Below are 22,674 nucleotides of genomic sequence, written 5' to 3'. Positions count from 1 at the left end.
TACCATGACCTAATTCTGTGTAGCGGTCTTTGAATTCTTGTGGTTTTTTTTTTATCCCAATTTTAATTGATTCAGTTTTCCGACCTAATGTAGCTTCCATGGGAGGGTTTACTGGTATATGTTTATGCAGTTTAGCACTGGATTGTCTCTGCTCATTTGGTTTTCTGGTATTAATACAAACTAGATATTAGCCAATCTCTGAGAAATAGCTCTGATGCCACTTGCAGGCAGCCATATATCCCCTATATGTTAGAGTATTTCACAGATATCGATTTTTATACTCTATTTATCTTATGAATAGTAAAATATGGCTGGTATAAGAAATGTATGGGCAGAACAGAATTTCAGATTCATTAGTCTGATTAAAATGTGTAAACTCAAGGTCTTTACGGGAATGGAGAGCCCTGAGCATGGGGTCTGTAGTGAGTACACAGCACTGCTGTGCAGTAGGGCAATGGCAAATAGGGTGCAGGTAGGAGGCATCAGCTCATTACATGCCCTACTGGCCAACAGAAGCAGCCATCTGCTACTCAACCATGTTAGCCCTAGTCCTAAAACTGCTATTTTATACCAGAAATTCTCAATAGCTGACTCTTATAATGCTTAGAAGTGTAAGGTGGATGTCACTGCTCATGGACACTTGTCATCGGTTATGCTCAGTTTAGTGTTACTACTACATTTACAGTGCTTAATTAAAGGGATATTCCAGGAAGAAATAATCACCTATCCATAGGATTGGTGTTCACTTTGGTGAACAAGTGTGGTATTTAGCAGTCAGATTCCTACCGATCACCTGAAAGTGACATTTGTCCCCCAACAATCTAGAAGTTGTCACCTATCCTGAGGATATGTAGTAACTACTTACAGAATACCCCTTTAGAACATCTAAAATACCATGTTCACTAATTCTCCCATTATGTTACTGCATTGTGTGTCTCTGGCACACTAATATTTTGAGTATTTGCATCCCAAGAGTATCACATTTTCCTATATTTCCAAGAGGAAATCTATCAGAGGTTTTTGTTATTAAAGGGGTTGTCTGGTCAGAACATATTGATGACCTATCCACCTGATACCAGAATGGTGGGGGCCAGACACCTGACGAACAGCTGTTACAAGCTCCATTGAAAGTTGGATATAAAACCTTTGTTTAGAGCTAGAAAGCGCTACTCTGTTGAAAGTATAGCATCTGCTCCAGAGAGAATAGTTAGCAAAAACCGAACCTTCAATGCGACCCTCAACATCAGATGGCTTTGGAGGATGTTTAATTCAACCTTGGTCATGTTGCAAAGCTTGTTTGGGTCAGACATTGACTGGGGAGATTTCTCTGTAGGATCGCTGCCTGTATCTGGTGGTACTAGAGATACCTCTTCCATCTAGAGGAGAGCTAATTAGCTCATGGTCTCTACAATGAGTCACCGTATTCCTATACCTCCATGAAGGAAAACCGAAATCATGATTGTCCGTAATATCTAATAAGTGTCAAGAAAACGAGCTTGCCAAAATAAACGCCAGAACACTTGGCAAAGTATTTTTCTACAGTACCATTTATGGTGGTTAATCAGGATCGTCGTAAACTGTGAATGTATTTTTATTCCTTTAAAATTGCACTGAAAATCATAAAAAATTGCCACCTGTGAATCAGTCTGAACACGCATAAGGGAGTTCTGTTCTTGTCGTTTTATTTGTATGGCTGCAGCGCACAGTACGTCACTAATTGTAATGGGTTCAATTAACCTGAGCACATTGACATAGTTTCTATCCATAAAAGGATTACATCAAAGAAAACAAGCTGTTAAGTACGGAGGCGATTTAGGAGGCCCTTTAGGCATGCAATATATCCATTCCGCTCTGGCTATTCTGTTCCCTGCAAAGATTATTTTTTGGCATTCCCCCAAGGCATGTAACGCAGCAATGTCACTTTTAACTGATGCTTAATAAATCTGCACCTAAACTGCCCTATAGTTCTTAATAGCATGTGACTTACAGGAGGCCTTTTCTGTTTTATTTTCACGTTACAGGTCGAGATAAGTAAGCTAAGAGCTGAATTACAGTGAACATGTGCAAGTGAAGGAGCAGGTTTGTGTTTGTTTTAAGGAAATTCCAGTAAGAAAATCAATGTATTCTCTTTTACAAATACTTTGGCTTACTGTCACTGTACATTTTCTATATGATGTCTGCGAGTGGCTCTGTGACATTAATTTTTTCCTAATCAAGAAATGTTAGCATATGTGAATTACGTCTCTGCACATGTCAGTTAGCGGGTGCATATGGCATAATGTGACAACAAAGCTGCTTTCAGCAATAGAAAAAGTATAGGAAATATATAATCTAAAAGGCATATTAAGCAACATTGGCTTCAGTGCATACAGTGAGTTTTACAGCCATATTATGGAATTATGTAAATGGTAGTTCCCTAATTTCCAGTTCAGCTCTGTGTCCAGTGCTCCTGAAGGAAAGCCATCAAGTGCCTGGTCCCAAGCTAAGTACCGTAATTGTGCCTCCCTGTTCTGCTGATCGGACAGACTGGCGGCCAGACTCGGACTCCCACCAGCCATAATCTGTGACTTCAGAAGGTTTGTCTGAAGGACACCTAAGCCAGGGACATGCCGCCATATGATGGTAATACAATTCTAAACGTACCCTGTTGAAAAGATTAGCATTCCTATGGTGGAAAAAGTGACTTGTAAAACAGCTGCAGTGGGGACCAGCCACAATCTCCTCGCTTCCTACGAAGCTTTGATTTACTTTTTCTGCCCATCATAGCTTCACTTGCCAGAGGCGTCATCGATCAAAGTTGAGTGGGCATGCGAGGAAACAGTGAGCAGTGCCCCCTGCAGCACCACCTCTTGACTGGAGGCAGCGGTGAATGGATGTCATAGACCACGCCAGTGCTGATCATTTTATACATGGCATGTTTAGCACTATATCATACATTACAGCATTATGTTCTTGGCTTGGGTACCTAAATTACACTTATTAAATAGTATGCCAGTTTCCTCACATATTTATGGGACAGTTGGTTCTAAAAAACCGGCACATGTCTACTGTGATATAACAAACGTCTCCCTGGGCTTCCTTTGATGATAGGCAGATCTTGTTTCTGGTGTGACTGATTTCCCTACCAGCACATCCTAAAATTACTGAATAATAAAAAAAAAGTGTCTTGGAAAGACTTCGTTGGTCAACAAATAGTGGTGTAAATAGTCCTTTACAGCCGTATTATTATTTATTATTATAGCGCCATTTATTAAAAGCATTGTTTGCATATGTCTGTTTTTTTGATTATTTTTTTTTTAATAAGAGCAATAACCTTAGTTATTACTGCATGTCTCCATCGTGTTGTCCTGTTTATGGTGCGCCAACATGCCTCTATCCGTGGGTGACTTCACATTCCGTAGTGCAGGTGGTTTCCACATCACTGACTTGGTCTCTTTCGCCTTCTGTACAGGTTCACTCCTTCTTAGCATATTTTCATGCTTACACTGGAGTAAATTAGCGCTGCATTTATTTGCACATTTTCTTTCACTGCTGGCAGTTTAATAAATGATGAGCATCAACAAGCTTCTCCAGAGTTGAAAGGTTTCCTAGCAACCGGCTGTATGAGAGATGGCAGCCCAGATTTAGCGAGCCTTTGTTTTCTGGTACTTGTTGGTATCAGAATACAATTGTTCTGTGAAGAGAATGATAAATGTCCTGCCAAATGGATGCTGGAGAAATGTGAGACGTTGACCTGCTTAGCAATTCCGAACAAAGAGCAACTCTCCCAGCTAGTGTTTAATATGCGTGTACCAGATTTCATTCTCGCTGGTAAGCAGCAGACACTGGCACATTCTCTAGTGTACGGAAAGTAAAATGAAATTGTGCAGGATCATTCAACAGCTATTATCCTGCCCTGGAATGAGCACAACATGTTTCACTCCTGCAGACGTGGAGTGAGGATTGTCTCCTAGAACCATGCATTAAGCTGTAATTACTAGTCTTATTCCTGTGTATGTTCCTGCCCTGGATTCATAATCGCCTCCCTCCGTCCGCTCCGCATTTAAAGTTTCCAAGGAAACTAACAGGCATTAACATTTATTAGAAAACATGTTGTCAGCATAGCTTAGTTTGGCTCCTGCTCCTGTAGTGCGTTACACTGGTGTCCTATATCTCTAGTCCTCTGAGGGCAGATCATTGCTTTATGGATACTTGGGGGCAGATGTATGAAAACGTTCTAAAAGAGAGAATCTTTGTTGTCCATAGCACCCAATCACAGTGCGACTGTCGTATTCCAAATGCAGAACACAAACTGAAAGCTGCACTGTGGTTGCTATGGGCAACAAAGAATATTTTTTTTTTAGTACGTTTCATAAATCTCTCCCTTGAAGTGTATCCCAAGGAAAGGCCATGGATGTAAGACACAGCAGAAACACCTTTCAGATCCATAGAATTTCTGGTGAAAAATGCACACATGTAGATGACCTGTAGATAAGAATTTGCAGGCTGCTTCCATTTTCAGTGATGGCTCGTTTTGTGAGTCCAGAATACACTGCCTGCACTAGCTCCTATTTACTTACGCAGCTTCATTCCTCTACTGCTTTCCCGTTTTTACAAGCTTCTTCATGATCTAATTTTTTCTGCTCCAACAAGATGCTGCTGTCTATGTATGCTATCACTCCCCTCACCTCCCAACTGTACTGGTATTTCTACCATTGTGCTACTGAGAGTGAAGCAATGTGGGTGAGAGGAGAGAAGGCACCTTGAGCTGACAGTGCCCATGAGATTACGGGTACGTACACACGTTGCGGATTTGCCGGTGACATTTTCTGTGCGGATTCTGCATCTCTTGGCAGAAAACACAGGTCAAAATGTGCGCGTTTTTTATTCGGATTTTGTGAGTTTTTGTTGCAGATTTCATGCGGTTTTTCCCCTGCAGATTTCTATAATGGAATGGGTGCAGAAATGCTGCAGATCCTCACAAAGAATTGACATGCTCCTTCTTCTAATCCGCTGCTTTTTCCATGCGGAGTTTTCCGCACCATTAGCACAGCATTTTTTTCCATTGATTTACATTGTACTATAAATCACTTGCGGATCTGCAGCATTTCTGCTCGGAAAAAAACGCTGCGGATCCGCAAAAAATCTGCAACGTGTGCACATACCCTAACTGCCAGAAGTCACAGGAAATCCAGCTATGTTTTTAACACCACCTTTTTCTTCCATTTTTTTTTTTTTTTTTGTGCGGCACTTAAGAAATGGCAAAGAAACTGCTAACAAAGCTATCAAATGAACATAGTACATTCATTTGTTTAAGAGAACTACTAGCTGTCCATATGTTCAGGCCCTTAAAGGGAAGCTGTGAGCAGGACTGCACAGTAACATACAGACAGTGTCAGGTTGGCGCCGCTATTCAGATTAAAACCATGCCATGGTTGATGAAATCCATCTTGTGGTTGTTGTATAATCTTTATCTTCAGTTTTGAGTTAATGATATGTCCGTGCTCCGGGGTGGCCTGTAGGGGGGTCTTCATGTGGTGCTCTGATTAGGTATTCATAATGCAGACTGCTGACAGGTTACTGCTCTCTCGCTGACCTGCCCCCAGATTACATAAGGAACTATATATAGAGAGAGAAAGAGAAAAAAAATTGGAACAGCACCAGATACTACCTCATAGATGTGCAAAGTCTCCCCAACCAGTATTTAAATGGTTTTCAAAATAAAAAAGGAAAACAGCACGAAAAACTCAAAAAAACTGGACTTTATTGCCCAAACGGCATGGCGACGTTTCGGATATAAATATAGTATCCTTTCTCAAGCTTGAGAAAGGATACTATATCCGAAACGTCGCCACGCCGTTTGGGCAATAAAGTCCACTTTTTTTGAGTTTTTCGTGCTGTTTTCTATATATATATATATATATATTTTTATTGTTTTTTTTTATTTTTTTTTTAAAATCCCCTTCGGCAGGCGTTGACGGATTAGTGACCTTTCAGAAGCCATAGTGGTGAATACCTAATCAGAGCACCACATGAAGACCCCCCCCTCAGGCCGCCCCGGAGCACGAGCATAACATTAAAGGTACCGTCACACTCAGCAACTTTGCAAAGAAAACGACAACAATCCGTGACGTTGCAGCGTCCTGGATAGCGATCTCGTTGTGTTTGACACGCAGCAGCGATCTGGATCCCGCTGTGCCATCGCTGGTCGGAGCTAGAAGTCCAGAACTTTATTTCGTCACCAGGTCGGCGTGTATCGTCATGTTTGACATCAAAAGCAACGACGCTAACAATGGATGTAATGGAGCTAACAACCAGCGAGAACGAGAAGTGAGTCGCCGTTACGTCACTGGATCGCTCCTGCATCGTTCTGGAGTTGCTGTGTTTGACGTCTCTACAGCGACCTAAACAGCGACGCTCCAGCGATCTAGTTTAGGTCGGCTCGTTGTCTATATCGCCGCAGCGTCGCTGAGTGTGACGGTACCTTAACTCAAAACTGAAAATAAAGATTACACAACAACCACAAGGCGGATTTCATCACCCAAGAAATCATTATAATCAGTATAACGGCGCCGACCTGACACTGTGTAGGTTACTGTGCACAATCCTGCTGAGATGTTCCCTTTAAACGCTTCAGGCTATCAAGGATGCTATGCCAAGAGTTTAAAAGAAGTAACATGAATATTCTTCTGGCATTTTCTGCTAGGAAGCTGCTCCTTATTTTACAATAGAAGCCAATGGGAAGGATAAAATGTTGCCCGGAATACGCTCTGGCATCTTTTTGAGCGTTTTTTTTTTTTTAAGTGAAAGCACTAACCTTTTCTTCATTTTAATGGATTTAAGAAAATGTCTGGAAAATGCCAGTAGAGAGACACTGAAAATTCCAGAGAAAAGGAGCAATTCCTAAAGCTTCTACTACTTGAAAAACTGACATTTTTTGACAGATTGAAAAAGACAAAGTGGGAACATGCCCAAAGGGATTGGCACAGAATCTGTACAGCAGCAAAATGATTGGCAATATTTAAAGGGAACCTGTCACGTATGAAAACGCTATTTACCTACAGATTTGGGGTTAGTGTTCTGGTAGATATTATTTAACCTCTGTAGCTGACTTAGGGTACCGTCACACAGTGGCATTTTCATCGCTACGACGGCACGATTCGTGACGTTCTAGCGATATCGTTACGATATCGCTGTGTCTGACACGCTACTGCGATCTGGAACCCCGCTGAGAATCGTACGTCGTAGCAGATCGTTTGAAACTTTCTTTCGTCGTCTAGTGTCCCGCTGTGGCGGCATGATTGCATCGTGTGACACAGGTTGTATACGATGGGCGCACAGTAACCAACGGCTTCTACATCGCAAATACGTCATGAAATTATCGCTCCAGCGCCGTGTATTGCAACGTGTGACTGCAGTCTACGACGCTGGAGCGATAATCATACGACGCTGCGACGTCACGAATCGTGCCGTCGTAGCGATGAAAATGCCACTGTGTGACGGTACCCTTACTCAAGCTGCTAAATGAAGTTCTATCCTCCCACCAATTGCTTGTTTCTAGTGACCGCTCACCATACAGAGTGTGCAGTAATATCCGTGTGCCGGGGAGTGATTACACTGTATTGTGATCGGTGACTGTAACAGCTTCCTGAACATACAGATGACTGGAAGAGAATAGAATAGAATTTCTTCCTGTAGCCGCTGCTCCAGTACGCCAGCTGCACAGGGATTAAACGCTATTTAGCTGCAGATTCCCCCGCATCTGCAAGTAATGTTTCTGGATGTGACGGGGCTCCCTTCAATAGACTATTTTGAATCCTGTTTATTTTGTATTTAGGAAGCATGCGAACAGTAAGCTAATGTGTATAAATGTGGCCTTGACCTTTAACCCCTTAATGACAGCCAATACGTCTTTTAACTGACCTGAGATATAAGAGAATAGCATCTGCATACAGGTGACAATACAGCAGCTGTCGGCTGTCCACTATAGCTGATAACTTGCTGTATAAGCCACGATCAGTGTTTGCACCGTCCATATCTGTTTAACCCCTTAGATGCTGCTGTCAATAGTGACTACATCATTATAAATGATAAACCCTACATAGAAATATTGCACAAAAGGGGATCATATCAAAAACATCCTTATTGGATAAACACAATTAAAAATTACATCAAACACTAGATGGAATACTCAGAAAGGTGACAACTACACCAGGGCCGTAGGTGAGAGGGTAATAACATGCTCTGATCAAAAGTACCGTCCTTATAGCAAACATAGGTGTGCTAGTGATCCACATATATTGGAGTAAGTAACACTAAGCTGGTAAAAAGCGTCCAGCAACCACATCCAAGCAAACATACAGGACAATGAATAAAGTTAGTAAAGCATAATTACCTCAGACCTCCGGCGCCACCACCCCTACGCGCGTTTCGGCGTGCGTGCCTTCTTCCTCCCCCGGAAGTAGGCAAGCACGCCGAAACGCGCGTAGGGGTGGTGGCGCCGGAGGTCTGAGGTAATTATGCTTTACTAACTTTATTCATTGTCCTGTATGTTTGCTTGGATGTGGTTGCTGGACGCTTTTTACCAGCTTAGTGTTACTTACTCCAATATATGTGGATCACTAGCACACCTATGTTTGCTATAAGGACGGTACTTTTGATCAGAGCATGTTATTACCTTCTCACCTGCGGCCCTGGTGTAGTTGTCACCTTTCTGAGTATTCCATCTAGTGTTTGATGTAATTTTTAATTGTGTTTATCCAATAAAGATGTTTTTGATATGATCCCCTTTTGTGCAATATTTCTATGTAGGGTTTATCTGTTGTAATTGCATGGGATTTCTTTGTAAGTAATCCCTTATATAGGCACAGGTGTATTGTTCAAGACACTCTGTGTATTGTGTATCAACTTTGGCTTATCATTATAAATGGTTAACAGAGTGTGGCTTTTCCCTCTTTATCCAAATTGGTGCCCTCAGATCATGATTTTGTGGTCCTGATGTTTGCCATGGCAATTCACGACCAAATGGCAGCCTTAGAGTCTGACTGCTGTAGTAATCTGTTCAGAAGTTAGCGGCATTTAGGTGTTAAAAATACACATTTTCATTTCTGTCATGCCACTTTGCATTAATTCCTGAAAAGCACCTGAAGGGTTAATAAACTACCCAACAGCCATTTTCAATATGTTGGGGGGGGGGGGGGGGGGTGCTGTTTTTAAAATGGTATAACTTTTGGGGGTTTCCCAATATATAGGACACCTAAAGTCACTTCAAATATGGATACGTCCCTAAGAAAGTAAATTTTGTACATTTCCTTGAAAAAATGAAAAACTACTGCTACATTTTTAAAACTACTAAAATGCTAACAAAATAAAAAAACATTTTACAAATGGTGCTGATGTAAAGCAGACATGTGGGAAATGTTATTTATTAATGGTTTGCTGCTGTATGACTAACTGAATTAAAGGGATAATCATTCAATGTGTGAAAATTGCTAATGTTTTAACATTTTTCTCAAATTTCTGATATTTTTTATAATTAAACACAAAACATATCAACCTAAATTTACCATTATCATAAAGTATAATGTATCACAAAAAAACAATCTCAAAATCACTGGGATTTGTTGAAGCTTTCCAGAGTTAATACCACATAAAGGGACACTGGTTAGATTTCAAAAATTTGGCTCCGTTACTAAGGGGTTAAATCATTATTTTGAAAAAAAAAATGTAGAAATGAAAATATTGCATTTCGTGAAGATTAATAAAAACTGTACTAGTAGACGTCGTCATCTCTAGAACGGTGACCTAAATGTAGGATATGCTGTATTTAGTGTATAGTGCACCTGCTAGACATGCAGTTTCCCTCCTTGATGTACATATGAATGTGTAGGAAGTCCTTTTATAGCCATCACTACACACTTCCTATATTCCTCTTTCAGATGATGCATAAAGGAAGAAGTGTGATCGCAGTCACATTGTGGCGTACTCCTGACAGCACTTTTTACTTGGAGATAATGGGCGCTCCATACTAGTCATCAGGTGGTCGCTTCTTCTCTCCAACCGTTGGGGTGTAACCTGTATTTTCAACATTTGCACTTGAAGATTTCTATGAAGATGGCGATGTACTTTCTGAGTGCTCTTGTGAGTGCGCTTGTGCTATGGACTGAAGCGTTTGCTCCAATGCCAAGACTCACGTGGCAAGAAACAGGTAAAGATCCATTTGCTCTGGGATTAATTCCCTGCTTGAGTCACACTTATAAGTTGTTTGCGGCTCTGATTTCTCTGTGCTCTGACACCTCTTAAACATATTATTTTTACTGTGATTGGTAAACTCTCTTGCCTGCACAGCTGTTCAAGTAACTCTTAAGAATAATTATAGCTTCAGACTTCCTTTTTAACTCCTTCTTTGCACACATCACATTTCATTAATGTAGAATGCTGTTATGTTCTCTTGTTGTTCCCACTTTATAATTATTTTCAGGGTTTTATTTCTGTGGCTGACAATGAGTCACATTTCCTTCTCTCCGTCTAATTAATGAGGTTTGTTAAAGGCATTCCTGTTACAGCATGACCTTCTCCATTGATGCCCACAAAGTATATAATACTCAGGAAGACCCCATATTTCATTACGTTAATCTCTATTCCTTACTGCAATAAAAAAAATCTCACAAGCTGAAATAATTTGATAATTCATGAATGGAGTCTTTGGAGTGTGTGTGTTTTTTTTTTTTTTTTTTTATATATGTGCTGTCACTTTATTTACTCTATAAAGAAATGTACAGTGGGAGGAAGTAAGTATTTGATCCCTTGCTGATTTTGTAAGTTTGTGCACTGACAAAAACAGGAACAGTCTATAATTTTGAGGGTAGGTTAATTTTAACATTGAGAAATAGAATGTCAAAAATGAAATCCTGAAAATCACATTGTATAAGTTATATAAATTTATTTGTATTTTGCAGTGAGAAATAAGTATTTGATCCCTCTGGCAAACAAGACTTAATATTTAGTGGCAAAACGCAAAACCCTTGTTGGCAAGCACAGCAGTCAGACGTTTTTGTAGTTGAGGAGGTTTGCGCACATGTCAGGAGGAATTTTGGTTCACTCCTCTTTGCAGATCATCTGTAAATCATTAAGATTTTGAGGTTGTCACTTGGCAACTCGGAGCTTCAACTCCCTCCATAAGTTTTATATGGGATTAAGGTCTGGAGACTGGCTAGGCCACTGCATAACCTTAATGTGCATCTTTTTGAGCCACTCCTTTGTTGCCTTGGCTGTATGTTTTGGGTCATTGTCTTGCTGGAAGACCCAGCCACGACCCATTTTTAATATCCTGATGGAAGGAAGGAGGCTGTCACTCAGGATTTTATGGTGCATGGCTCCATCCATTCTCCATTGATGCGGTGAAGTAGTCCTGTGCCCTTAGCAGAGAAACACCCCCAAAACATAGTGTTTCCACCTCCATGCGTGGCAGTGGGGCGGTGTTCTTTGGGTCATAGGCAGCATTTCTCTTCCTCCAAACACGGCAAGTTGAGTTAATGCCGAAGACCTAATTTTTTGTCTCATCTGACCACAGCACTCACAGAATCATCCAAGTGTTCATTGGCAATCTTCAGACGGGCCTGCACATGTGCCTTCTAGAGCAGGGGGACCTTGCGGCACTGGAGGATTTTAAATCTTTATGGCATAATGTGTTACCAATGGTTTTCTTGCGGTCCAAGCTGCCTTGAGATCATTAACAAGTTCCCCCTTGTAGTTTTAGGCTGATCTATCACCTACCTCTTGATCTCACGAGGTGAGATTTTGCATGGAGCCCCAGATTGATGTCTATTGACAGTCATTTGTATTTCTTCCATTTTCTTACTATTGCACCAACAGTTGTCTCCTTCTCACCCCGCGTGTTATGGTATTGTAGCCCATTCCAGCTGTGTGCAGATCTATTATCTTGCCCCTGACATCCTTATAAAGCTCTTTGGTCTTGCCCATGTTGTAGAGGTTAGAGTCTGACAGATTATTGAGTCTGTGGACAGGAGTCTTTTATAAAGGTGACTATGTAAGACAGCTGTCTTTAATGCAGGTAACGAGTTGATTAGGAGCGTCTAACTGGTCTGTAAGAGTAGGGATCAAATACTTATTTCTCACTGCACAATGCAAATACATTTATATAATTTATACAATGTGATTTTCTGGATTTTATTTTTGATATTCTATCTCTCAATGTTAAAATTATCCTACCCTTAAAATTATAGACTGTTCATGTCTTTGTCAGTGGGCAAACTTACAAAATCAGCAAGGGATCAAATACTTATTTCCACCAAGTGTATATGTGTGTTTGTATAATATATTAACATCTACCTTCCCCCTTTTTTTTTTTTGGCAGAAATCAGCCTTACTCGTTTTCAAGTGCAAGATGTATATAACTATTCATCATTGTTACTAAGTGACAACAAGGATATTCTGTACATTGGAGCCCGTGAAGTGATTTTTGCAGTGAATTCACTAAATATATCAGAGAAGCAGCAAGAGGTAAGGGATTATTTTTCTTTGTACACTTATCTGTTTTCATTGGGGTGAAAAAAAAGGCACACACCTGAAGACTACTTACATTAATTGGGACAAAGCAAAAAAATAAAATGTTATAATGCACTGTTACATACTAATTCTGAAAATTACCTTTTTCCACTGGCTAGTTGACCAATATTTATTACACATTAATACTGGTTTGAATCACTGACTGGTAACCAACTTACAATTTTACTTAAAAAAATGCTTTGTCCCAATTAATTTGCACAGCACTGTATATCTGGCAAAGATTAGTAAGTATTTCAATTAATAATTCAAAGATCCATAAATAATGACTGGGAGCAAGGCTGCAGTTTTCCATAACCCGATCTCTCGTACACTGTACAGGCTGACCTATACAGGTAGGTTTCCTGCCTGAACGAGCCTCGATGGACGATATAACAAGCCACTTGCTGCTTGTGACCTCTATTTGGGTTGAATGATCGGTTGCATGACAATCATTCGGTCTCCATGCTGTTTGCATATTGTTGGCACATTCCCGGTGTATGTGGGAAGATGTGTTTTTGACAGCTATTATATTTTAGCCGGTATAAAAAGCAATCAGACAATGGCTAATCACTACCCTGCTTACATGGGGGCAATCACAGGGATGAGTGTTATGAAATGCGCTTTTGGACCATCATCAGCCTGTGCAATGGCGTCTTACTTTTTAATAGTCTTAGTCTTAATGTTCATGTTCACAACATTTCACAAGTCCTAACTCCAAAGTTGACTGAGCAAGTGCACATTGACAGAATCTGAGGAATAGTTACTGTGCTCTGTTGGACGCCTTGGCTGACGGATTTTAGGAAGGGGGTTATTGGTTCTGATGTTCCCATGAAGATCCAAATGCTAGGTTTGTTATGTCCGCTTAGATATCCAGAATACATTTTGCCTTGGAAACCTAGAATGCATGCGCTACATCTTGCCCGTAAATATAGTTAAATCCTTTTTTAATCCAGAATTTGAAAATTCAAAAGTTTTAATAATTTGGCAAATATGTAGACTAAAACTGTAATACAATGTGACAGACCAGCAGGCGAAGACCCAGCAGAGATAGCCAGCCAGGAAACTACTGATTATAACCGTTACATTAGCAGACATGACTTTTCTCTGACCTGCAAAGTTTATAACTTCTAAGACTGTTTTTCAATATACTGTACATCTATACAGAATGGGTACGGTTAGGCTTATTTGTAACCAGATATAATTTCTACCTAGGCTTACTGGAAGGTTACAGAAGGGAAAAAGGACGAGTGTTTTCGAAAGGGTAAATCCAAACAGGTACTTCATATTTTAACTATAAGGGCATCTTCTCACACGCCATTTTAAAAGCATGTTTTTAAAAGCATTTGTATGGTGTTTTTGTTTTTCATTACAGTTGTAACATGCGATTTTCAGTTTTTTGGCACCCCCCCCGCCAGAGTATAATGGAAAATTTAAATGATGGACAGGAGTAGAGTCTTCTCCGCACACAGTGGGGACCTTCTATGATACACAGCCTGAATCTGTGTCTAAGGCCTGGATCACACATGCTAGAAATATGGCCGAGTCTCGCATGTTAATACCCGGCATTGCCGCCGTCAGCAATACATACGTATGGCAATGCATGCAGCCGCACGCTCCGCACCGGAGTGACGGCAGCAGTGCCGGGTATTAACAAGCGAGACTCGGCCGTATTTCTCGCATGTGTGATCCCAGCCTAATACCAGCCGCCAAAGCTGAGATCGATCACTGCTGTTAACCATTGGAATGCTGTTGTCAGTCTCTGTCAAATATGTTTAAATGTAGAGGTTGCTGGTGCTCATATGCACATCGGCTTTAAATGTGATCACCTGCTAAAAGTTACTGGGTTGCACTTGAATAGCTTTTTTTATTATTATTTTATTCCACTTTTTTCCATTTTTCAGTTTTTTGTATGTTAAAATTAATGTTGTCATTCAAAACTACAGCTTGTCTAACAAAAAAATAAGACCTCTACAGCTATGTTGACAGAAATATAAAAAATGTTATGCTTCTTGGAAGAAGAAGTAGTAAAAATGCAAATGTAAAGATGAAAATTCTAATTGGCACGGGACCGCACACTTGCAAATAGCATTCATGTGATCGCGTAACCATCGAGGATACTGGAGAATGATCACAGCGTGCACACTGTTATGATTTGGCAGTGTGCACTCACATACTTTTTATACTCACTTTAACAAAACCATGTGTATTATGTTATTTGTTCTACCTACTAGATGTGGAAGTGGCTACTTGTTAACCTGCGCCGTTGTGGGTTTTTTCACTACTATACTGTTTCCTAATGATACCTATCTATCTTTTGTAGACTGAGTGTCTGAACTACATTCGTGTGTTGCAGCCATATAATGAGAGTGCTTTGTTCGTGTGTGGAACCAATGCTTTTCAGCCAGTCTGCGACATTCTGGTTAGTGCTATTAAGTTGTCACCTGTTTACACGGGATAGTTAGATGTACACTTGCTACCGGGAAGCAGATACTGTATATACCAGGAATCGTGAGGCAGTAAAACTAATATGCAGACTACTTCTTTTTCTCTCTATAGAATTCTGTTACCGGAACATGGTCATTATTTTGGTAATTTTATCCTAAATTGCTTTGTATGCCATTATAGGAATTAAATAAGTTTAAGCTCTTGGGCAAAAATGAAGATGGAAGAGGAAAGTGTCCATTTGATCCTGCACAAAGTTACACTTCAGTAATGGTTGGTAAGTGGCCATGGATATGATCTCCTCTTTAATCTAATAATGTGCATAATCTACATAAAAAATAAATGGCAAAATACCTGTACTTATTAGTTTCAAATGCTTGTTCTTCTCTAGTGACTCGAGAGAACTTTTAAAAATAGCCCAGTGATATACACATACTTTCAGCCAAATGCAGGATTTATTTTGTCCTCTTTAGTGGTGTTTTTTTTTTTTTTTTCTAATTTCTGGTAGTGCTTCAGAAAAGGGTCATGCTAAAATGTTTTTGGTTTTTTTTTCTTCCTGTTTTAATGGATCTAGTTTGTTGCTAAAGATTGGGATGCAGTATCACCATTAGCTACTTGGTATTATGTTGGTATTATAAACCGAAAAGTCAATACATTCCTACTTTTCCAAAGACATGAGTATGTTCTAAAATATATGCACAGTGCCCCATTTTTCCCCTTTTAATGTTTGTACTATTTTATGTTGCAATGCTTTGAAAACAAATTGTGTGTATACATGCATATAAAATAAGTATTGAACACAACACCAATTTTCAAACTAAATGAATTTCTAAAGATGCTATTGACATGAAATTCTCATCAGATGTCTGCAACAACCCATCCAATTCACACAGGCAAAGAAATCATAGATGTCCATAAATTATTTGTAATAATGAGAAATAAAACTGGGAAAAAGTATTGAACACATGAAGAAACAGAGGCGCATAAAGCAATGGAAAGTCATGACCCTCCTGAAATGTATCAGTATTTAGAAAGCAATCCTGCCACTTAGTGAGCCACTTTGGCTACGTCCCCACAGTCAGTATTAGGCAGGGCTTTGGATGCAGCACATGTCCACTCCGTCCAAAGCGCTGCCGGCTTTTGAGCGCAGGTGATTCCGCATGTGTTCATTGAACCGTGCGGATTCATCGCACCCTATACATTGGGCGGATGATATTTATCTTGCGTCTCTGCAAGATAAATAGACATGCTGTGGTCTGGAAAGACGCACCGCACGTCCGTCTCCGCAGGGAAGCCACGGGCGCCGGTGCACGCATAGTGGAGATGGGATTTCTTGAAATCCCATCCAATATGCTGTAACATCTAGCCGCTGCAGATGTATGCAGCGTCCAACCCACAGCGTTTACTGACCATGGGAACATACCCTTAGTGAAAAATATCAGCTGGCTCAACTGATTGCCAAGGTGCCACACAAGAAACCAGTGAGCTCAAGACCTTTGTAACCTTATTGTTGCAAAACATAGTGATGGCATTAGTTACAGAAGAATTTCTAAACTATTCAAGGTTCCAGTGAGCACTGTTGGGGCCATAATCCAGTCATGGAACGAACATCATTTCACCATAAACTGGGTACGACAAGATGCTCCCCACAAGGTTTCAGCCAGAGGAGTGAAAATAATTATCAGAAGAGTTGTCCAAGAGCCAAGGACCACCTGTGGAGAGCTGCAGAAAGACTGGAATTGGCAGGTATAATTCTTAAGCCTGTGAAATACTCGGTAAATATAGTCTGGTCAGATGAGACTAAAATTGAACTCTTTGGATTCCATAATACGCACCATGTTTAAAGTAAAAAAAGGCACTTCATATCACCCCAAAACAGCATACCAACAGTGAAGTTTGGAGGTGGGAACATCATGGCGTGGGGCTGTTTTTCAACACACTTCACTGGCAAACTTCATAGAATTGAAGGAAGGACTTTTTTTTTTTAAAGAAAATTTTCTGCCATCTACCAGGATGATGAAGATGAAACGAGGGTGGACATTTCAGCAAGACAATGATCCCAAACACACAGTCAAGGAAACTCTGAATTGGTTTGAGAGAAAGAAAACAAAGCTGCTAGAATGGCCCAGCCAATCGCCTGACCTGAATCCAATAGGAAATTTATGTAAGGAACAAAAAGCTCAGAGTACATAGGAGCCCACAAAACCTTCAGGATTTGAAGAGTTTGTGTGGAAGAATGGAACAAAATCACACCTAAGCAATGCATATGACTAATTTCTCCACACAGGAGGCGTCTTGAAGCTGTCATCCCCAACATAGGCTTTTGTGCGAAGTATTAAATTAATTTCAGTAAGCGTGTTCAATACTTTTTCCCTGTCATTTCTCATCATTACACATCTATATTTATAGACATCTATGTTTTGATTTTTTTTGCCTTTGTGGATTGGATGGATGCCAACCTCTGGTCAGAATTTCATATCAATAGCACCCTTTGGAAATATATTTTACTAAGAAAATTGGTGATCTGTTCAATACTTATTTCGCCCACAGTATGTGTAATGTATATCTGGGAAAAGAGAAATTAATATATTTCATTTTTTAATTTTTTTTCTGAAAAGATGGAGATTTGTACTCTGGAACATCCTTTACCTTCCTTGGAAGTGAGCCAATCATATGTAGACACTCTCAACAACTAAGCTACTTACGGACAGAGTATGCTGTACCTTGGCTTAACGGTAAGTCAGGAACTCGGTCATTTTATCTATTATTTTCAAATTACCCTTGCACTAATCATCTTTTTTCATAGCAAGAAAAGCCAGTAGACATTGTTGTCTATATATCTATCTAAAATCAGAGTCGCTCAAAACCTACTCACCGTATATAGTCGCGTATAAGTCGACCAGAGTATAAGAGCCGAAGCGCCTAATTTTGCCAAGAAAAATTGGGAAAACATATTGAATTGAGTATAAGCCGGGTATGTCCCCCTCATCCCTGTCCTTGTGTGCATGGCTCCCCATCTCCATCCTTGTATGCATGGCTCCCCAACCTTGTCTACATGGCTCCCTGTCCTTGTATGCATGCCTCCCTGTCCCTGTCCTTGTATGCATGGCTCCCCTTTCCTGTTCTTGTATGCAAGGCTCCCTGTCCTTGTATGCATGGCTCCCCTTTCCTGTTCTTGTATGCAAGGCTCCCTGTCCTTGTATGCATGGCTCCCCTTTCCTGTTCTTGTATGCATGGCTCCCTGTTCCTGTTCTTGTATGCATGGCTCCCCGTCCCTGTCCTTGTATGCATGGCTCCCTGTCCTTATATGCATGGCTCCCTGTCCTTGTATGCATGGCTCCCTGTCCTTGTATGTAGGGGTCCCTGTCCTTGTATGCATAGCTCCCCGTCCCTGTCTTTGTATGCATGGCTCCCCGTTCCTGTTCATGTATGCAGGGCTTCCCGTCCCTGTCCTTGTATGCATGGCTCCCTGTCCTTGTATGCAGGGCTCCCCGTCCCTGTCCTTGTATGCAGGGCTCCCCGTCCCTGTCCTTGTATGCAGGGCTCCCCGTCCCTGTCCTTGTATGCAGGGCTCCCCGTCCCTGTCCTTGTATGCAGGGCTCCCCGTCCCTGTCCTTGTATGCAGGGCTCCCTGTCCCTGTCCTTGTATGCAGGGCTCCCCGTCCCTGTCCTTGTATGCAGGGCTCCCCGTCCCTGTCCTTGTATGCAGGGCTCCCTGTCCCTGTATGCAGGGCTCCCCGTCCCTGTCCTTGTATGCAGGGCTCCCCGTCCCTGTCCTTGTATACATGGCTCCCCGTCCCTGTCCTTGTATGCATGGCTCCCCGTCCCTGTCCTTGTATGCATGGCTCCCCGTCCCTGTTCTTGTATGCATGGCTCCCGTCCCTGTCCTTGTATGCATGGCTCCCCGTCCCTGTCCTTGTATGCATGGCTTTCCATCCCTGTCCTTGTATGCATGGCTCCTCGTTCCTGTTCTTGTATGCATGCCTCCCCGTTCCTGTCCTTGTATGCATGGCTTTCCGTCCCTGTCCTTGTATGGATGGCTCCCCGTCCCTGTCCTTGTATGCATGGCTCCCCGTCCCTGTCCTTGTATGCATGGCTTTCCGTCCCTGTCCTTGTATGCATGGCTCCTCATTCCTGTTCTTGTATGCATGGCTCCCCGTCCCTGTCCTTGTATGCATGGCTTTCCGTCCCTGTCCTTGTATGGATGGCTCCCCGTTCCTGTTCTTGTATGCAGGGCTCCCCGTCCCTGTCCTTGTATGCAGGGCTCCCCGTCCCTGTCCTTGTATGCAGGGCTCCCCGTCCCTGTCCTTGTATGCAGGGCTCCCCGTCCCTGTCCTTGTATGCATGGCTCCCTGTCCTTGTACGCAGGGCTCACCGTCCCTGTCCTTGTACGCAGGGCTCCCCGTCCATGTCCTTGTATGCAGGGCTCCCCGTCCCTGTCCTTGTATGCAGGGCTTTCCGTCCCTGTCCTTGTATGCATGGCTCCCCGTCCCTGTTCTTGTATGCATGGCTCCCCGTCCCTGTCCTTGTATGCATGGCTCCCCGTCCCTGTCCTTGTATGCATGGCTCCCCGTCCCTGTCCTTGTATGCATGGCTCCCCGTCCCTGTCCTTGTATGCATGGCTCCCCGTCCCTGTCCTTGTATGCATGGCTCCCCGTCCCTGTCCTTGTATGCATGGCTTTCCGTCCCTGTCCTTGTATCCTTGTATGCATGGCTTTCCGTTCCTGTTCTTGTATGCATGGCTCCCCGTCCCTGTCCTTGTATGCATGGCTCCCCGTCCCTGTCCTTGTATGCAGGGCTCCCCGTCCCTGTCCTTGTATGCATGGCTCCCCGTTCCTGTATGCAGGGCTCCCAGTCCTTGTATGCAGGGCTCCCCATCCTTGTATGCAGGGCTCCCCGTCCCTGTCCTTGTATGCAGGGCTCCCTGTCCTTGTATGCATGGCTTCCCGTCCCTGTCCTTGTATGCATGGCTTTCCGTCCCTGTCCTTGTATGCATGGCTCCCCGTTCCTGTTCTTGTATGCATGGCTCCCCGTCCCTGTCCTTGTATGCATGGCTCCCCGTCCCTGTCCTTGTATGCATGGCTCCCCGTCCCTGTCCTTGTTTGCAGGGCTCCCCGTCCCTGTCCTTGTATGCAGGGCTCCCCGTCCCTGTCCTTGTATGCAGGGCTCCCCGTCCCTGTCCTTGTTTGCAGGGCTCCCCGTCCCTGTCCTTGTATGCATGGCTCCCCGTCCCTGTCCTTGTATGCAGGGCTCCCCGTCCCTGTCCTTGTATGCAGGGCTCCCCGTCCCTGTCCTTGTATGCATGGCTCCCCGTCCCTGTCCTTGTATGCATGGCTTTCCGTCCCTGTCCTTGTATGCATGGCTCCTCGTTCCTGTTCTTGTATGCATGCCTCCCCGTTCCTGTCCTTGTATGCATGGCTCCCCGTTCCTGTCCTTGTATGCATGGCTTTCCGTCCCTGTCCTTGTATGCATGGCTTTCCGTCCCTGTCCTTGTATGGATGGCTCCCCGTTCCTGTTCTTGTATGCATGGCTCCCCGTCCCTATCCTTGTATGCATGGCTCCCCGTCCCTGTCCTTGTATGCATGGCTCCCCGTCCCTGTCCTTGTATGTATGGCTCCCCGTCCCTGTCCTTGTATGTATGGCTCCCCGTCCCTGTCCCTGTGCAACGCATCCAGTGTTTTGACGGATGCGTTGTTGCCTGAATTTCAATGGAGAAATTTCCGGGGAAGAGAGAGAGACTTTTTCCCGAAATTGAAAATCCTTCCGAGCATGCTCAGAGTGGAAAAACGGGATACGTCGCTGGATTCCTGTTTTTCACAGTCCGGGACTGATCCTGCGCCCATAGGCTTCCATTATAGCCAGCGACGGGCAGCGCAGGATGCGTCGCTGACCGATTTTCCGAAGTGCAGAAAAAACGCTCCTCTGACCGTTTTCTTTGGCCGACAGATCCAGTGCATGATGGATGAAACGGATGGCCATCCGTCGCTAATACAAGTCTATGAGAAAAAACAGAATCCTGCAGAAAAATTTGCAGGATCCTGTTTTCTCAAAACTCGACGGATTGTGACGGGAGAAGAAAGACAGAAGTGTGAAAGAGGCCTTAGCAGCGGCACAGGCTTTAGCCGCAGCCGCCGGCGGCTCCTGCCTCTGTGACCTGCTGCTCCCCCGCCATCTTTCTGTGACAATGACTTGTGTATAAGCCGAGGGCGTCGTTTTCAGCACAAAAAAATTTGCTGAAAACCTCGGCTAATACACGAGTACATACAGTAAATGGGCCCAATAGATTATGGGGAATAACTAGTGATCAGGTATTCTTTCCCTGACTTAATGTGCCAAATGATCCCCAAAACTAAAGGCTTTGCTATTACCCCCCTCTTTTCAATGCTCACTCATAACCATTCAGCTGTCATCACTGATGGTGAACAGAATAATGTCGCTGCAGGGAGTCACAAGGTGAAATATATTCCTGAAGAGCTGCCACAGGGAAAAGATGTAATCAATAATCTGGCAAGCAGTTCAGGCTTCCTGGATCTCTGACCGTGTAATAATTATTACAATTTGTGTGTGGCCATTCAGAGGTTGCCTGGGTGACGGAGTCCAATATTGGGAGTCCTAATTGTAAGTAATTTACTCACTCTTAGGATTTCACTGTGTTTCACAGTTCCAGGGTTCATCACATGACCCATATGTGCTTTCTATTCTAGTATTCATGTGCCAATGGCTTTGTAACTACAGAAAGCTACATATCCCTGGAATCAGGGTCTCTGCCCCTGCATTACTCTCAGATTAAACAGCAAAATCCTGCTGACAGAGTCCCTTTAAGAAAAACTATTTTACATTTTGTGGGAGAGATGCAATTCTGAATTCTGCAGTGTGCAATTTGTGTGAAGGTCATTGTTATGACTATTGTGGTAAATTAGAATTCGTTTTGTTCAGTGTTCATAATTGATTGTTATGTGTTCATAGAACCCACATTTGTGCATGCGGACGTTATCAGGGCTCCTGAGAATAACCCAGAAGGCGATGATGACAAGGTTTATTTCTTCTTCACTGAAGTGTCTGTAGAGTATGAGTTTTTCAATAAGCTCCAGATACCAAGGATTGCCAGAGTTTGCAAGGTGGGTTGACTGCCATTGTTTCTTGTAAAAACTAATATAATGACAATGCCACAAAGCACTAGCATTCTACGTATTATCGGGTCCATAACACTATGGACACTTAAAGAAGTTGTCCCCTACTTGGACAACATCTTCTCATACCCCACGCTTGGCCCCGATAAAATGGAAAAGCTTATGCTCTCCTCCCATGCCAACGTTCCAGCAGTGTCGGCACTCGCAATCCTGGGGCTCTTGTGTTTTTGTTATAGCACGTGAGCCTTGCGTCACTGTTCCGCATCGGACAAGTCGAACATCAACAGGAAATCAGGGCCACGGTTGCTCTCACTTCCTCTGGATGTTCAGTTTGTCCGAAGGTGAAGACAGTGATGCCAGCCCTGATTGGCTGCAAGGCTCACGTGTCCTAACAGCCGCACCAGAGCTCCGGGAGCGCGAGTGCCAACATTGCTGGAATGGCGCCAGCACGAAAGACGAGTATAAGCTTTTTTTATTTTATTGTCTCCAAACATTTAGATCAACAAGGGGTTGTCCTAATAATGGAGTCTTTTCAACATTGTCCCCATGACCTCAT

At 42.8% G+C, this 22,674-nt stretch overlaps 1 protein-coding gene across 8 annotated transcripts in view; it reads left to right on the top strand.

The window, feature by feature from the left end:
* SEMA4D (semaphorin 4D) overlaps positions 1–22,674 on the top strand; it is a 141,008-nt gene that overhangs the window by 50,106 nt on the left and 68,228 nt on the right. For 5 of the 8 annotated variants that reach the window (XM_077299889.1, XM_077299897.1, XM_077299872.1 and 2 more), the window contains exons 2-9: positions 2,022–2,079; positions 9,918–10,186; positions 12,356–12,501; positions 13,759–13,821; positions 14,867–14,965; positions 15,172–15,265; positions 17,607–17,723; positions 21,955–22,106. In XM_077299889.1, the coding sequence (XP_077156004.1) occupies positions 10,087–10,186; positions 12,356–12,501; positions 13,759–13,821; positions 14,867–14,965; positions 15,172–15,265; positions 17,607–17,723; positions 21,955–22,106 (771 nt within the window). In that variant the 5' untranslated portion in view covers positions 2,022–2,079; positions 9,918–10,086. The remainder of the gene's footprint in view (positions 1–2,021; positions 2,080–9,917; positions 10,187–12,355; positions 12,502–13,758; positions 13,822–14,866; positions 14,966–15,171; positions 15,266–17,606; positions 17,724–21,954; positions 22,107–22,674) is intronic. The other 3 variants (XM_077299883.1, XM_077299906.1, XM_077299857.1) reach the window with 1 other exon arrangement.

The sequence above is a fragment of the Ranitomeya variabilis genome, chromosome 1, assembly GCF_051348905.1.
Source record: "Ranitomeya variabilis isolate aRanVar5 chromosome 1, aRanVar5.hap1, whole genome shotgun sequence".
Classification (NCBI taxonomy): domain Eukaryota; kingdom Metazoa; phylum Chordata; class Amphibia; order Anura; family Dendrobatidae; genus Ranitomeya; species Ranitomeya variabilis.
Note: the sequence above shows the minus strand (reverse complement) of the source record. Positions and strands in the feature narration are given on the sequence as shown.